The sequence below is a fragment of the Somniosus microcephalus genome, chromosome 20 (genome assembly GCF_052327205.1).
Source record: "Somniosus microcephalus isolate GS21.2 chromosome 20, FLI_Smic_1.0, whole genome shotgun sequence".
In the NCBI taxonomy this organism is placed as follows: Eukaryota; Metazoa; Chordata; class Chondrichthyes; order Squaliformes; family Somniosidae; genus Somniosus; species Somniosus microcephalus.
In genome coordinates, this window is record NC_141006.1 from 57,970,919 (window position 1) to 57,988,010 (window position 17,092).

At 47.3% G+C, this 17,092-nt stretch overlaps 1 protein-coding gene across 2 annotated transcripts in view; it reads right to left on the reverse strand.

Annotated features, from left to right (window-relative positions):
• The window catches only part of LOC147103308 (exostosin-1-like), a 359,244-nt gene that overhangs the window by 62,723 nt on the left and 279,429 nt on the right, over window positions 1-17,092 (reverse strand). Inside the window, exons 9-11 of one of the 2 annotated variants that reach the window (XM_085962779.1) lie at window positions 16,627-16,787; window positions 15,804-15,975; window positions 6,634-8,355 (exon numbers count right to left, since the gene is read on the reverse strand). In XM_085962779.1, the coding sequence (XP_085818905.1) occupies window positions 8,170-8,355; window positions 15,804-15,975; window positions 16,627-16,787 (519 nt within the window). In that variant the 3' untranslated portion in view covers window positions 6,634-8,169. Of the gene's footprint in view, window positions 1-6,633; window positions 8,356-15,803; window positions 15,976-16,626; window positions 16,788-17,092 lie in introns of those variants that run through there. The other variant, XM_085962780.1, reaches the window with a different exon arrangement.

Below are 17,092 nucleotides of genomic sequence, written 5' to 3' on the forward strand. Positions count from 1 at the left end.
ATGAGTGTGTGTGTGTGTGAGCAGTGTTGTGTGTGAGTGTGTGGAGGATTGTGAGTGAATGTGTGTGTGTGTGTGTGAGCAGTGTTGTGTGTGTGGAGGATTGTGAGTGAATGAGTGTGTGTGTGTGTGAGCAGTGTTGTGTGTGAGTGTGGAGGATTGTGAGTGAATGAGTGTGTGTGTGTGTGAGCAGTGTTGTGTGTGAGAGTGGAGGATTGTGAGTAAATGTGTGTGTGTGTGTGTGAGCAGTGTTGTGAGAGTGTGTGGAGGATTGTGAGTGAATGAGTGTGTGTGTGTGTGAGCAGTGTTGTGTGTGAGTGTGGAGGATTGTGAGTGAATGAGTGTGTGTGTGTGTGAGCAGTGTTGTGTGTGAGTGTGAAGGATTGTGAGTAAATGAGTGAGTGTGTGTGTGAGCAGTGTTGTGTGTGAGTGTGGAGGATTGTGAGTGAATGTGTGTGTGTGTGTGTGAGCAGTGTTGTGTGTGAGAGTGGAGGATTGTGAGTGAATGAGTGTGTGTGTGTGTGAGCAGTGTTGTGTGTGAGTGTGGAGGATTGTCAGTAAATGAGTGAGTGTGTGTGTGAGCAGTGTTGTGTGTGAGTGTGGAGGATTGTGAGTGAATGAGTGTGTGTGTGTGAGCAGTGTTGTGTGTGATTGTGGAGGATTGTGAGTGAATGAGTGTGTGTGTGTGTGTGAGCAGTGTTGTGTGAGTGTGTGGAGGATTGTGAGTGAATGAGTGTGTGTGTGTGTGAGCAGTGTTGTGTGTGAGTGTGGAGGATTGTGAGTAAATGTGTGTGTGTGTGTGTGAGCAGTGTTGTGTGAGTGTGTGGAGGATTGTGAGTGAATGAGTGTGTGTGTGTGTGAGCAGTGTTGTGTGTGAGTGTGGAGGATTGTGAGTAAATGTGTGTGAGTGTGAGCAGTGTTGTGTGTGTGTGGAGGATTGTGAGTAAATGAGTGTGAGTGTGTGTGAGCAGTGTTGTGTGAGTGTGGAGGATTGTGAGTGAATGAGTGTGTGTGTGTGTGAGCAGTGTTGTGTGTGAGTGTGGAGGATTGTGAGTAAATGTGTGTGTGTGTGTGAGCAGTGTTGTGTGTGAGTGTGGAGGATTGTGAGTGAATGAGTGTGTGTGTGTGAGCAGTGTTGTGTGAGAGTGTGGAGGATTGTGAGTGAGTGTGTGTGTGTGTGTGTGTGTGAGCAGTGTTGTGTGTGAGTGTGGAGGATTGTGAGTGACTGAGTGTGTGTGTCTGTGAGCAGTGTTGTGTGTGAGTGTGGAGGATTGTGAGTGAATGAGTGTATGTGTGTGTGAGCAGTGTTGTGTGTGAGTGTGGAGGATTGTGAGTAAATGTGTGTGTGTGTGTGAGCAGTGTTGTGTGTGAGTGTGGAGGATTGTGAATGAGTGTGTGTGTGTGTGTGTGTGAGCAGTGTTGTGTGTGAGTGTGGAGGATTGTGAGTAAATGTGTGTGTGTGAGCAGTGTTGTGTGTGAGTGTGTGGAGGATTGTGAGTGAATGAGTGTGTGTGTGTGTGAGCAGTGTTGTGTGTGAGTGTGGAGGATTGTGAGTAAATGAGTGTGTGTGTGTGTGTGAGCAGTGTTGTGTGTGAGTGTGGAGGATTGTGAGTGAGTGTGTGTGTGTGTGTGTGAGCAGTGTTGTGTGTGAGTGTGGAGGATTGTGAGTGAATGAGTGTGTGTGTGTGTGTGAGCAGTGTTGTGTGTGAGTGTGGAGGATTGTGAGTGAATGAGTGTGTGTGTGTGAGCAGTGTTGTGTGTGAGTGTGTGGAGGATTGTGAGTGAATGAGTGTGTGTGTGTGTGAGCAGTGTTGTGTGTGAGTGTGGAGGATTGTGAGTAAATGAGTGTGTGTGTGTGTGAGCAGTGTTGTGTGTGTGTGTGGAGGATTGTGAGTGAATGAGTGAGTGTGTGTGTGAGCAGTGTTGTGTGTGAGTGTGGAGGATTGTGAGTAAATGAGTGTGTGTGTGTGTGAGCAGTGTTGTGTGTGAGTGTGGAGGATTGTGAGTAAATGTGTGTGTGTGTGTGTGTGAGAGAAGTGTTGTGTGTGAGTGTGGAGGATTGTGAGTGAATGAGTGTGTGTGTGTGTGAGCAGTGTTGTGTGAGTGTGGAGGATTGTGAGTGAATGAGTGTGTGTGTGTGTGAGCAGTGTTGTGTGAGTGGGGAGGATTGTGAGTGAATGAGTGTGTGTGTGTGTGAGCAGTGTTGTGTGTGAGTGTGGAGGATTGTGAGTGAATGAGTGTGTGTGTGTGTGAGCAGTGTTGTGTGTGAGTGTGGAGGATTGTGAGTGAATGAGTGTGTGTGTGTGTGAGCAGTGTTGTGTGTGAGTGTGGAGGATTGTGAGTAAATGTGTGTGTGTGTGTGTGAGCAGTGTTGTGTGTGAGTGTGGAGGATTGTGAGTAAATGTGTGTGTGTGTGTGTGAGCAGTGTTGTGTGTGAGTGTGGAGGATTGTGAGTGAATGAGTGTGTGTGTGTGTGAGCAGTGTTGTGTGTGAGTGTGGAGGATTGTGAGTGAATGAGTGTGTGTGTGTGTGAGCAGTGTTGTGTGAGTGTGGAGGATTGTGAGTGAATGAGTGTGTGTGTGTGTGAGCAGTGTTGTGTGAGTGTGGAGGATTGTGAGTGAATGAGTGTGTGTGAGTGTGAGCAGTGTTGTGTGAGTGTGGAGGATTGTGAGTGAATGAGTGTGTGTGAGTGTGAGCAGTGTTGTGTGAGTGTGGAGGATTGTGAGTGAATGAGTGTGTGTGAGTGTGAGCAGTGTTGTGTGAGTGTGGAGGATTGTGAGTGAATGAGTGTGTGTGTGTGTGAGCAGTGTTGTGTGTGAGTGTGGAGGATTGTGAGTGACTGAGTGTGTGTGTCTGTGAGCAGTGTTGTGTGTGAGTGTGGAGGATTGTGAGTGAATGAGTGTATGTGTGTGTGAGCAGTGTTGTGTGTGAGTGTGGAGGATTGTGAGTAAATGTGTGTGTGTGTGTGAGCAGTGTTGTGTGTGAGTGTGGAGGATTGTGAATGAGTGTGTGTGTGTGTGAGCAGTGTTGTGTGTGAGTGTGGAGGATTGTGAGTGACTGAGTGTGTGTGTGTGTGAGCAGTGTTGTGTGTGAGTGTGGAGGATTGTGAGTAAATGTGTGTGTGTGAGCAGTGTTGTGTGTGAGTGTGTGGAGGATTGTGAGTGAATGAGTGTGTGTGTGTGTGTGAGCAGTGTTGTGTGTGAGTGTGGAGGATTGTGAGTAAATGAGTGTGTGTGTGTGTGTGAGCAGTGTTGTGTGTGAGTGTGGAGGATTGTGAGTGAGTGTGTGTGTGTGTGTGTGAGCAGTGTTGTGTGTGAGTGTGGAGGATTGTGAGTGAATGAGTGTGTGTGTGTGTGTGAGCAGTGTTGTGTGTGAGTGTGGAGGATTGTGAGTGAATGAGTGTGTGTGTGTGTGTGAGCAGCGTTGTGTGTGAGTGTGGAGGATTGTGAGTGAATGAGTGTGTGTGTGTGTGAGCAGTGTTGTGTGTGAGTGTGTGGAGGATTGTGAGTGAATGAGTGTGTGTGTGTGTGAGCAGTGTTGTGTGTGAGTGTGGAGGATTGTGAGTAAATGAGTGTGTGTGTGTGTGAGCAGTGTTGTGTGTGTGTGTGGAGGATTGTGAGTGAATGAGTGAGTGTGTGTGAGAGCAGTGTTGTGTGTGAGTGTGGAGGATTGTGAGTAAATGAGTGTGTGTGTGTGTGAGCAGTGTTGTGTGTGAGTGTGGAGGATTGTGAGTAAAAATGTGTGTGTGTGTGTGTGAGAGAAGTGTTGTGTGTGAGTGTGGCGGATTGTGAGTGAATGAGTGTGTGTGTGTGTGAGCAGTGTTGTGTGAGTGTGGAGGATTGTGAGTGAATGAGTGTGTGTGTGTGTGAGCAGTGTTGTGTGAGTGTGGAGGATTGTGAGTGAATGAGTGTGTGTGTGTGTGAGCAGTGTTGTGTGTGAGTGTGGAGGATTGTGAGTGAATGAGTGTGTGTGTGTGTGAGCAGTGTTGTGTGTGAGTGTGGAGGATTGTGAGTGAATGAGTGTGTGTGTTTGTGAGCAGTGTTGTGTGTGAGTGTGGAGGATTGTGAGTAAATGTGTGTGTGTGTGTGTGAGCAGTGTTGTGTGTGAGTGTGGAGGATTGTGAGTGAATGAGTGTGTGTGTGTGTGAGCAGTGTTGTGTGTGAGTGTGGAGGATTGTGAGTGAATGAGTGTGTGTGTGTGAGCAGTGTTGTGTGAGTGTGGAGGATTGTGAGTGAATGAGTGTGTGTGTGTGTGAGCAGTGTTGTGTGAGTGTGGAGGATTGTGAGTGAATGAGTGTGTGTGAGTGTGAGCAGTGTTGTGTGAGTGTGGAGGATTGTGAGTGAATGAGTGTGTGTGAGTGTGAGCAGTGTTGTGTGAGTGTGGAGGATTGTGAGTGAATGAGTGTGTGTGAGTGTGAGCAGTGTTGTGTGAGTGTGGAGGATTGTGAGTGAATGAGTGTGTGTGTGTGTGAGCAGTGTTGTGTGTGAGTGTGGAGGATTGTGAGTGAATGTGTGTGTGTGTGAGCAGTGTTGTGTGTGAGTGTGGAGGATTGTGAGTGAGTGTGTGTGTGTGTGTGTGAGCAGTGTTGTGTGTGAGTGTGGAGGATTGTGAGTGAATGAGTGTGTGTGTGTGTGTGAGCAGTGTTGTGTGTGAGTGTGGAGGATTGTGAGTAAATGAGTGTGTGTGTGTGTGAGCAGTGTTGTGTGTGAGTGTGGAGGATTGTGAGTGAATGAGTGTGTGTGTGTGTGTGAGCAGTGTTGTGTGTGAGTGTGGAGGATTGTGAGTAAATGAGTGTGTGTGTGTGTGAGCAGTGTTGTGTGTGAGTGTGGAGGATTGTGAGTAAATGAGTGTGTGTGTGTGAGCAGTGTTGTGTGTGAGTGTGGAGGATTGTGAGTAAATGTGTGTGTGTGTGTGTGAGCAGTGTTGTGTGTGTGTGTCGAGGATTGTGAGTGAATGAGTGTGTGTGTGTGTGAGCAGTGTTGTGTGAGTGTGGAGGATTGTGAGTGAATGAGTGTGTGTGAGTGTGAGCAGTGTTGTGTGAGTGTGGAGGATTGTGAGTGAATGTGTGTGTGTGTGTGTGAGCAGTGTTGTGTGTGAGTGTGGAGGATTGTGAGTGAATGAGTGTGTGTGAGTGTGAGCAGTGTTGTGTGTGAGTGTGGAGGATTGTGAGTAAATGAGTGTGTGTGAGTGTGAGCAGTGTTGTGTGTGAGTGTGGAGGATTGTGAGTGAATGTGTGTGTGTGTGTGTGTGAGCAGTGTTGTGTGAGTGTGTGGAGGATTGTGAGTAAATGAGTGTGTGTGTGTGTGAGCAGTGTTGTGTGTGAGTGTGGAGGATTGTGAGTGAATGTGTGTGTGTGTGTGAGCAGTGTTGTGTGAGTGTGGAGGATTATGAGTGAATGAGTGTGTGTGTGTGTGTGAGCAGTGTTGTGTGTGAGTGTGGAGGATTGTGAGTGAATGAGTGAGTGTGTGTGTGAGCAGTGTTGTGTGTGAGTGTGGAGGATTGTGAGTGAATGAGTGTGTGTGTGTGTGAGCAGTGTTGTGTGTGAGTGTGGAGGATTGTGAGTAAATGTGTGTGTGTGTGTGTGTGAGCAGTGTTGTGTGTGAGTGTGGAGGATTGTGAGTAAATGTGTGTGTGTGTGTGTGTGTGTGAGCAGTGTTGTGTGTGAGTGTGGAGGATTGTGAGTGAATGAGTGAGTGTGTGTGTAGCCGGGTTACGAGTGTGTGATGCATTAGATTATACTTTTCCTAAATATGCCTGAAAATGCAGCAAGTGAAACCATTTTAGATGGAAATTTCCATGGGATTCATCCCTAGTGCCCCAGACCATCACAGTCCCTTCCTTCATTCAAGGGGAGGGCATTGAGCAGTTCTTGCATAGTCTCCAAACCTGTTAAGCCAGGAGTTTCTAATCTCTATAAACGCACCCACATGTATTGGGCTGTATGATGCGGCTTCTCCACCTGCCCTGTCAGCATCACACATCCCAAACATGGGAAGCGGGCAGTAAATATCCTCAAACCAAGGCAGTTTCCGTGGCGATCCCAAACAGTGCCTGAGGAACATAACTCAGTCATTGGCCTTGAATTACACTGCACGAACATTAGTGTATGAACACTTGACGTTGTGTGTCTTTGCTATTTTAATCCGCATTAACCTGTTTATTTTTAAATAAATTAACTCAGCTGTAACAGTGGACAATGTAATTTCATATAAACACATTAAGTGTTCAATACGCTTAATTCACACAATGGAATTCCAAAGCTTTTATGTTTTTCTCTTACAAGGCTAATTGGCCATATTAAGATAATTGGCAAAAGAACCAGAGGGGAGATGAGGAGAATTTTTTTTTTTTTTAAATGCAGCGAGTTGTGATCTGGAACGCACTGCCTGAAAGGGCAGTGGAAGCAGATTCAATAGTAACTTTCAAAAGGGTGTTTGATACATACTTGAAGGGGAAAAATCTGCAGGACTAGGGGAAAGAGCAGGAGGAGTGGGGCTAATTGGATCGCTCTTTCAAAGAGCCGGCACAGACACGATGGACCGAATGGCCTCCTTCTGTGCTGTAAGATTTTAAGGCGGTTGTGTTCCTGAGGTAGATTGGAAAGGCCTGTGCTAAATTATTCAATGCAATGCAACATCATTGGACAAAATGTAATTTAATACAACATAATCCTGTGGGCAGCAACAAGTGTCTTTCATTTTGAACTGCAGTTTTTTTTTTAAAACCATGAACAATTTGACATTAAAAACCAACTCACTGAATCGTCATGTAAACTGGCGTGTGCTAGACAGGCCGTGACAAGATCACAGCAGGGGAGCCCACTTCAAGGTTTTCCTCTCTCTTATTACACCACCTACATCCAACACAGGTCCAGAACCAAGACTCCTGCGAATGGGAGTGTTAGTCAGGCCCTGGCACTCACCAGTCGACACCCAATCTTTATACAGGAAACTCTTTGGTATCCGGCACCGACATGTTGCCGGTTGATCAAAAATTCCGGATGACGGAGAGGGTTATCTACCGAGGCTATTTTTAACAAAGAAAAATAAAAAAATCAAGAAATGTGCAGTATACAGTAATTGGGTACTCACCTGCAGAATGTTGTGTTAAATGGATGGTGGAAGATGCTTGATTAAGTACAGTGCTGCCAGTTGAGGGTAATGCAATGCAATGACTACCAGCAGCGTGGGAGACACACAGCACCCCTGTAAAATGACGGATCGGAAGAGACTACCAGCAGCGTGGGAGACACACAGTACCCCTGTAAAATGGCGGATCGGAAGAGACTACCGGCAGCGTGGGAGACACACAGTACCCCTGTAAAATGGCGGATCAGAAGAGACGACCGGCAGCGCGGGAGAGTCAGACTCCTGTTACAGGGGGATTGAGGTGTTCCGACTCCCGACAGCGCCAAGAAGCCGAGTAGTGGCGGTTTGGAGAACTACCCCCACTGACTAACTCGGCCACCACGGGAGACTCGGACTCGGACTCGGACTCGGCAACATTGCCGGCTATTGAGGTGTTGTTTTCGGAGTGAGCATTTTGCCGGTTAATAGAGAATTCCGGATATTTAGGTGCCGTTTAAACGAGAGTTTCCTGCATTAATCGATTGTTACAGGTTTCTTAGGTTGGCAACAAAAGGAAGGAAATCTTGAAACTTGCGGGGCGTGTTCACCCAGTTTCCTCATTTAACCTGGAGAACTCTCCACCCATCGCTTGATTGGATTATGGTCCTTTTATGGAACAGGCCTACAAATAACAAACACGTAGACTTTCATAAAAAGTAGGTTATAATATAAGCAACCGGGAAGAACTGATTCACTTTATTAGGATTAACTTAAGCGCAGTCTGGTGATGTGAACTCAATGTAGAACCAGTGCTGGGGGGGAATGGGCCACTTCTCTGAGCCTCTTCCAAAACTGCCTCAATTAAGAGATAGATCACAATTTTTTTTAGTGATTCCACATGGATTGTGTTGTAGTAAATATCAGCGATTTAAAAAATAATGTCAGTTGGCCTATTCTTTTAGGCTGTGCAGAGGATTGTCAAAAAGATTTAAGGAGTACGCAGAGCCTTGATCCGTTCTTCTCTTGCGTTCTTCCGAGAAGACCTTTGACCCTGTGATGTCCCTTGGCCAGGCCTACTGCGACTGACCGCTCCGAGCCTTCGCCTTCACGGTCTCTCGATGTCACGGTACTTTTTCCGAAGGATGGAGACTTGATCCTTGAACAGGACGGGGTCGAGGCGGAGCTGCGATTGTACGAGGGGCATGGAGCCAAACCAGCTGGCAAATGTGTTAATGCAGTTCTGTCTCTGTGTGAAATGGTCTGGATTGGCCCAGTGAGTGCTCTTTGACCCCTGTGTGATGGGGGGGGGGGGGGGTGGAAAAAAATAACCAAGTCAGAATCGGAAAGTCATGCAGTCAAAAAAAAAACCTCGGCTTTGTCACAAGGTTATACAACAACAAATTGCATTTATTTGAAGTCCAGTTTTGAATCAAGCAGACAGTCTGAGTTTGGAGTGTCAGTAGGGTTGCCAACTCTCCAGGATTGGTCTGGAGCTTCCGGCAATTATAGATTAATCTCCAGCACAAACCCAGGAGAAAAAAATCAAAGGGTTTTTTTTTTTCCATTTCCTTTGAACATTTTTGTTTATTAGTTATAAAAACATATTGGTAGATGGGAATAAAGGCTGTTTTACTGGGCAGGCCGGGTGCAGGTGGGAGGTCATGCGATGAAATTTCCAGGAATATGCCCAACCAGAGTTGGCAACCCTCGGAGTGAAGGGAGGTGGGGAGGTGCGGTGGGCAAAGGTCAGGGGAGGGGCGTGGTTGATAGCTGCTCAGTTCCTGACAGTTTTGGGAAATGAAACGGTTCAAGAAAACAGTCCATTTTCTGCATGTTGAGATTGGCTCGTATTTCACACGTGCTTTTTTAAAACGTTAAAACTGCTCACACCCTATTTGGTTTCGAACTGGTCGACCTCCCCCACCCCCGTGGACAATAGCACCAAGTCAGACACATTCGCCTCGAGAGGGACTCATTGATGGCAGATACACAGTTCGCTGTTGTCACCATTTGCAAATATTGGCACACTCCCGGGGACCCCCCCCCCCACCGCTGCAAATATTGGTACACTCCCAGGCACTCCTAGCAAATATTAACAGACCAGGGAATCCCCATTCTAACTTCCACAAGGGATGGGGGGGGGGGGGGGGACACACACATGTAGATGTGACTCCTCCCTAAAGATGATAGACGGGTAGGGTGCATCTTCCGATTCAGTGAGCAACACGATAGGACGCCATTAAAATATGGCTGAATATAGTGACACCATTATTCCCGGCCAGAGTGGAGATGGTTGGATAATTCCTCCGTCAATCACGCCTGGAGACCACATTGCTGTAAGTGACTGGGATTGATTTTATGTACGTAACTATCCTCCACTCACTGCATTTTGCTGGAGAAATCACCCTGCTTTTATTGGGAGATGTTGCTGCAGTTTCAGTCATGAGTTCTGTTTCCTCTAGTTCGTAGACTCTGTAGACTGTTTGTTTGATTCACCACTGGATCACATTAATTCTACCTTACCAGAAAAACCCTGCAGATGCTGGATATCTGAAACAAACACAGAAAATACTGGAAACACTTAGCAGGTCAGTCAGCATCAGTGGAGAGAACAGATGACTTATAGGCCAAATCTTGCTGGGAAAATAATGGCGTGTTAACGACGTACATCATTATTAATGCTCAAATTGTCCAGCAATTTCAGGGGATTAAGAGATATGCCGTGAGTTGAGAATCTCCGGAACTTGCTGGTCGATTTATGCCATCCCCCCATTTGCTTTGCACAAACGGCATCTCGTCCTTAGCCTTCCCGTTATTTATAAGAACTTGCTGTATTTGCACATTAAACTCACCACGGACAGATAGGGCTCATATTTAACAGCTTAAGAAGCCTTTTAACAATGATAATTGTTAATGCAATGCCAATCAAATGCGCCGGCCAAGAAAGGGAACTATGGAGTCTCATTCCTACATGTAGTAAATTCTTCTTAGAGATTTAAAAAATATCAAATTTTAAATATTTAATCTTTTTGTTCTTACTTTTTCTTTGTCTCTTTTTTCCTCTCTCTCTTAATCCAATCTTTCTTTCCCTCTATTTCTCTTTCTGCACCCGAGTTGACTCTAATTCACCCGATGTCCTTCTCTGTCATTCCTCTGTTTCTTTCTCAATCCTTAAATCTCGTTGGTTAAGTAGATAGACGGTTGGTCCCGCCGTTCACTGAGGCCCCAGATGCCCTGACTGCGCCGTTACCAGCTTGCACTTATATATAAATCGAGCAGAAGGGTGCGGGAAAAAGGTCTCACACCACGAGATGGCCCGCTCCAGCACGTGTTTATTTTGGGTTTCTAATTTCCCAGCAGAGTCAAAGCAGACCTTGATTGTGTTCCTGCAGAGCACATACACTACAGTGCTGTCCAATGTGGGAGAAACAAAAGGCCCAATGAAACAGCAAACAATTCAAAACAGGTAGCATTTAAATAAAATCCTAGGACTCTGGGCAGCTACACGACAGCAAACCATTTGTCCTGTTGAATAAATTCCGCCATACGGGTCCCAGCAGTTAATGCTAAGGGCACAGGTTTTTGGAATTCATTTACTTTAGTCATTACTAGAATTACAGCCCCTAAATTATTCAGCAGGAGTTAATCAATAATATATCAACAACAAGGGACGGTAGCATGATTACTAAACCTTCCGTCCACAATGGGCACATCATTGATCGCTCTGTGTCAGAGTTAGTTCAACCCATGAATGATGGTGTCTAAACCTCGCAGGTCTGCCTACCCAATCGAACCAGAAATCAATCCAGCTTCCGACTGTGCAGGGAATAGAATGAATGAGCAAGAACCGTCTTGAAAACTGATTCCATGCGCCTGGTCTCAACAAACAGAGGAGGCTACTGGTGAAATGCTGAACCCTTAAAGTGGCAATGCTGAGTTATCGCTTGTACTCCCAGACAGGATACAAGAGCAAGCTTGCCTGGGAACGTAAGCCCCTCTCTCACCTCTAGCCTTCATTCCCTCTCACCATCGCAATTTTTCCTGTCGAATTAGTACTGTGGGATCTTTTACCCAAGAGGGCAGACGGGGCTTTGGTTTAACGCCTCATCCAAAAGGCGGCACTTCTGATAGTGCAGCACTCCCTCAGTACTGCACTGAGAGTGTCGGCCTAGATTGGAGTGGGATTTGAACCCACAGCCTTCTGACTCCAAGGTTAGCTACCCATTGAGCAACGGCTGACATCCAGATCTTTTGGTCGATAAAGGCTCTGAGTCAAGCCACAGTCCCATCTTTTCTGGGCTTGGCTGTCCAGTTGGAGATCCGAATGGAAAACGAGGCAAGAGGACAGCAAGGACTGCTTCATTCGGACGGTATCATCTGGCCAGTGCCTACAGCAGGCACAGGGCCGAGCTCCACCCATTCCCCTGTCACCTCCCCCAGTTAGCCACAGAAATCCTGGGGCAGTGTTTTTAAAAAAAATACATTCCCGGGTGTTCTAGGGGGTTGGAGGCAAGGCCGGCATTTATTGCCCATCTCCTAGTTGCCCTGAGAAGGTGTTGGGCTTTCTTGCTAAACCACGGCAGTCCGTGCTCACCACTCCCCATCTCTGTAACCTCCTCCAGCCCTACAGCCCACCGAGATCTCTGCGCCCCCCCCAATTCTGGCCTCTTGTGCATCCCTGATTTTCATCGTTCCATCATTGGCGACTGTGCCTTCAGCTGCCTAGGCCCTAAGCTCTGGAATTCCCTCCCTAAACCGCTTCACCTCTCTACCTCTCTCTCCTACTTTAAGTCGCTCCTTAAAACCCACCTCTTTGACCAAACTTTTGGTCATCTCTCCTAATATCTCCCTATGTGGCTCGGTGTCAAATTTTATTTGATAATCGCCCCTGTGAAGCACCTTCGGACATTTTTACTACGTTTAAGGCGCTATATAAATGCAAGTTGTTGTCATTTTAGTAGTGAAGGTGCTCCCACAACGCTGTTAGATATTCTTTGTAGCGGTTTGATACAACTGTTAGATCGGAGGGCAGTTAAGAGCCAACCACGTTGGTGTGGGACTGGAGTTACTTATAGGCCAGACTGGGTAAGGACGGCAGGTTTCCCTTCCCTAAAGGACATTAGTGAATTAGTTGGGTTTTTATGACAATTTTTTATATCCCGACTTTGTTTCTAAATTGAATTCTAATTCTCAAACTACGGTGGGATTTGAACTCGCATGCTCCGGATTACTGGTCCAGTAGCATAACCACTACACCACCATACCCCTGATAAGTGTGAAAGGGAGGGAGATGCAGATATTCGTAAAATCAACCCCAATGCCAGGATCACATCTGGAAAAGTCCTTGGATTAATTCTGTGGGAACGTGTGTAACGTGTCATGGAGGGATGAGAGTTTTAAATACGAGGCATTGCCGGACCGGGAGCCAATGTTGGTCAGGGAGCACAGGGATGACGGGTGAACGGGACTTGGTACAAGTCAGGACACGGGCAGCAGAGTTTTGGATGAGCTCAAGTTCACGGAATGTGGAAGGTGAGAGGCCGGCCAGCGGAGGATTGGAATCGTCAAGTCAAGAGGTAACAAAGTTTCTCACTGCTTCTATCAACCTAATCATCGAGGGAGCTTAACTTTAACGTGTGTGGGTTTTTAAAAATATAAACTGGCTGCTGGAGCAAAGGACAACGTTAAAATCAATTACTTGAAATGATACACTAATGGGAGCACTGCTAACAACTGAATGTAAAAGGATCATATATTATTTAAAGTGCTTTAATTAAGAACTGCATGCAGCACGCATAATTAAATTGAACGAGACATAAATATTACAAATTGATAATTTTTCACAAGTAGCATACAGAACTGCTGACGCCCGCAGAACATTCCTGGTCCAATTCATGTTATCAGGATTACACCTCATTAATCACTAGTGATTATTGATCACGGCAAAACAGGCAGCTGGTAGACTTATCACTGGAATATTACCGTGATGCTATAATTATTCAGCGATGGAACCATGGAACCAATGTTAATTGCTGGAATCTATTTCTAATGATGCGTTCTTTGTAATGACATCCTGTCTAGTCATTTGGCCCCAGCCCAGCATTCTCGCGCCCCCCCCCCCGCCCCCCTTCACAGTGTCACTGAGCCCAAGTTTCATGTTGGTAATCAGGAGACAACATAATATGGCTACACCCAAGGGTGCCTTTAACGGACACATTTTTTATCCTTCTTCCAATTATGAGGAGAGATTACATAAACTAGGCTTGTATTCCCTGGAATATAGAAGATTAAGGGGTGATCTGATTGAGGTTTTTAGGATTTTGAAAGGAATTGATCGGGTAGATCGAGAGAAACCGTTTCCATTGGTGACGGGGAGTCTAGGACAAGCGAGCATAACCTTAAAATCAGAGCCAGGCCATTCAGGAGAGAAGTCAAGAAACACTTCCTCACGCAAAGTGTGGAACTCACTCCCAAAAAAGCAGTAGATGCTAGCTCAATTAATAATTTAAAATCTGAGATTGTTGCTAGACAAGGGTATTAATGGGAGATGGATGGAGTTCGGATACAGAACAGCCATGATCTCATTGAATGGCAGGACAGGCTCAAGGGGCTGAATGGCCTTCTCCTGTCTATATGTCCCTCTCTCTTCTACTCCGCTGACTTTTTGAGCCCCGGTAGCCCTCCATTACCTCATCCTTTACTCCTGCGCTAGCCTAGTTGCTGAAGGGCTCGCTCCGCACTTCCAATGGGGAAGGCACGCTTGAAGGAATCACAGGTCAGAGATAAGGCTGCAACATAGCAGCTCCAGGTCTCCAGCCCCTCGCCCCAGGTCTCCAGCGCACCTCCCCCCCCCATGACCCAGGCCACCAGCCCCAGGCCCGCAGCCCCACGTCCCCCCCATGACCCAGCCCCACGCCCCCAGCCCCAGGCCTCCAGCCCCACATCCCCCCCATGACCCAGGCCTTCAGCCCCAGGCCTCCAGCCCACCTCCCCCCCACATGACCCAGCCCCACGCCCCAGGTCTCCAGCCCCACGTCCCCCCCATGACCCAGGCCCCCAGCCCCAGGCCTTCAGCCCCAGGTCTCCAGCCCACCTCCCCCCCCACATGACCCAGGCCCCCAGCCCCAGGCCTCCAGCCCCACGTCCCCCCCATGACCCAGGCCTCCAGCTCCACGCCCCAGGCCTTCAGCCCCACCTCCCTCCATGACCCAGGCCCCCAGCCCCAGGCCTCCAGCCCACCTCCCCCCCATGACCCAGGCCCCAGGCCTCAGACCTCCAGCCCACCTCTCCCCCCCCCATGACCCAGGCCCCCAGCCCCACGCCCCAGGCCTCCAGCCCCACGTCCCCCCCATGACCCAGGCCTCCAGCTCCACTGCAAGAGACCTCTCCACTGGGAGCTTGGATCGTGGAATTTGTCCTAAAGTGTCCGCAGTTTACTTGACTATGGGGCCATTCGAGTTCTATTCTCATCCAACATCTGCACTTTTCAGTGGGAGCAGGAACTGATTTTTTCCTTCCTAACCCAGGTCATCTAAAGCCAACTCGCCAAGGCTTCTTCAGCAGCATCTCCCAAACCTGCAACCTCCACCATCTAGAAGGACAAGGGCAGCAGGTGCATGGGAAGACCACCACCTCCAAGTTTCTCTCCAAGTCACACACCATCCTGACTTGGAAATATATCGCCGTTCCTTCATCGTCACTGCGTCAAAATCCTGGAACTCCCTCCCTAACAGCACTGTGGGAGTACCTTCACCACACGGACTGCAGCGGTTCAAAAAGGCGGCTCACCACCACCTTCTCAAGGGCAATTAGGGATGGGCAATAAATGCCGGCATGCCAGTGATGCCCACATCCCGAAGAATAATAAAACAAAATCATAACACCCATACTATTGTCCTGCCTTAGATCAGCTAACTCAGAGCAGACCAGGAGCTGAACCTGGAATCCAGTCTGTACAGTTCACTTTATTGGGCAGTGCATTTATTCACTAATCCATTGGACAATGCAGTATCATAGACTATTACAACACAGAATGAAGCCATTCGGCCCATGGTGCCTGTGCCGGCTCTTTGAAAGAGCTCTACAATTAGTCCCACTCCCCTGCTCTCTCCCCACAGCCCTGCAGTTTTCTCTCCTTCAAGTATTTATCCAATTCCCTTTTGAAAGCTACTATTGAATCTGCTTCCACCGCCCTTTCAGGCAGTGCATTCCAGATCATGACAAGTCACCGCGTAAAAAGAATTCTCATCTCACCTCTGATTCTTTTGCCATTTACCTTAAATCTGTGCCCTCTGGTTACTGATCCTTCTGCCAGTGGAAACAGTTTCTCCTTATTTACTTTATCAAAACCATTTATGATTTTTAACACCTCTATTAAATCTCCCCTTAACCTTCTCTGCTCTAAGGAGAACAATCCCAGCTTCTCCAGTCTCTCCACATAACTGATGTCCCTCATCCCTGCTACCATTCTAGTAAATCTGCTCTGCACCTTCTCCAAGGTCTTGACAAGTTTCCTGAAGTGTGGTGCCCAGATTTAGACACAATAGTCCAGCTGGTTACTGACCCATCTCCCAGTTGAAACATCTTCTCCTCAATAAAACCCTTCTGATCCCATTTTTAAGCTATGTTCTAGGAACACCCATGGAGTAAATATCTTATGAAAGGGGTGCCCACTATGTAGCCCCTTTGTGTCTCCACCATTCCCAGCGCCCACGTATGGGGTAAAATAACTTGACACACCTGCTGCATCAGCGTCTCTTTATACTGTTTCTTCTGAGTGACTTTGATTGAGGGGAGTTTAGTGACTGCTGACACCAGGAAATTCATCAGGATGTCTTCGCAGTTGGCTGTCTGGTCTATGAGTGTGTGTAGACTCGCTGGCAGGTAATGTGTGAACAGGTGATGGTAATATCTGTGAAAGCACAAAAAAACAAGCTCAGGAAACGTAGACAGCGATCAAAGTTGGCAGTTTCGATGCAGCGCCCCTGATGCCCAAGTTGGAAATGCACCAGTCACTGTGTGGTATCGAGTCATACAAAACAGTAAGGGGTCCCGCGTTTGAATCCGGATCTGTGCGAAGTTAGATGATCGTGGCAAGGCTGTGTCTCAGTAGCACTTTAGCCTCCGAGTCAGAAGGTTGTGGCCGGCTTCGGTTGCTATGGTAGAGGCAGGGGGTGGGATCGAATATTCTGCTGATGAAATTGCATCACAAGCCATTCTAACAATAATTACAGCTTGTGTAACCATAAAAGCAAAGGGGGAAAGGTAGACTTGTATTAGAAGTAGAAAAGAGACCTTCTGTGTCTGGTTTACATTCATTAGAACATTTCTGGACAGCCCAAACACTGGGCAGTCTTACTCCAGAGATGAAAGCTGAATAAACCCAAATACTCAACCCCAATTTGAATTGACTGGAAACGTGCAAAATAATTTTAGTGACTTCCTGATTCAGAGAGAGCCAACATGCGCTAGAGGGGCTGAGTGGGGGAGGGGTGGAAAGATGTCTTGTCCCAGAGCCTAAAATCCTTTTCCGTCGGGTTGTGTTATGTTGTGTTGTGTTTACCTGTGGTAAAATGCTGCTCCTGTTAAAACCATGGAATACTCGTTGGTCCATTTTGACGTGTATCCCCATAATCCTTTGCTGCCGTCCCAAAAATGACTGCGAGCTGGGTAACCCACGATCCGATCAGGGAAGCTGCACCACACGATGAACGCAAAGTCAATCTGGAGAGGGAACAAAGGCCACGGCTCATCAAGTTGTGCCTTTGAAGCTTTCATGTAGCTTTAGGGATCTCAATAAACTAGCAATGCTTTTTTTCCCCTCTGACCTTCGCCCCTGTACTGTACAGTTCCACAGGTGCTAGTGGCTCATCCAAAGGTCTATTATTCACAAAAGGTTTTTTTATCCCTAATTGTTTTATCGAGGAGGCATCACAGTTGAGCCTATCACGCACGCACATACACATTCCAGTACAAGCTACTGGCTAACGCTCAGGAGCGGGAACCCTAGCTGACATTTCCCATCCCAC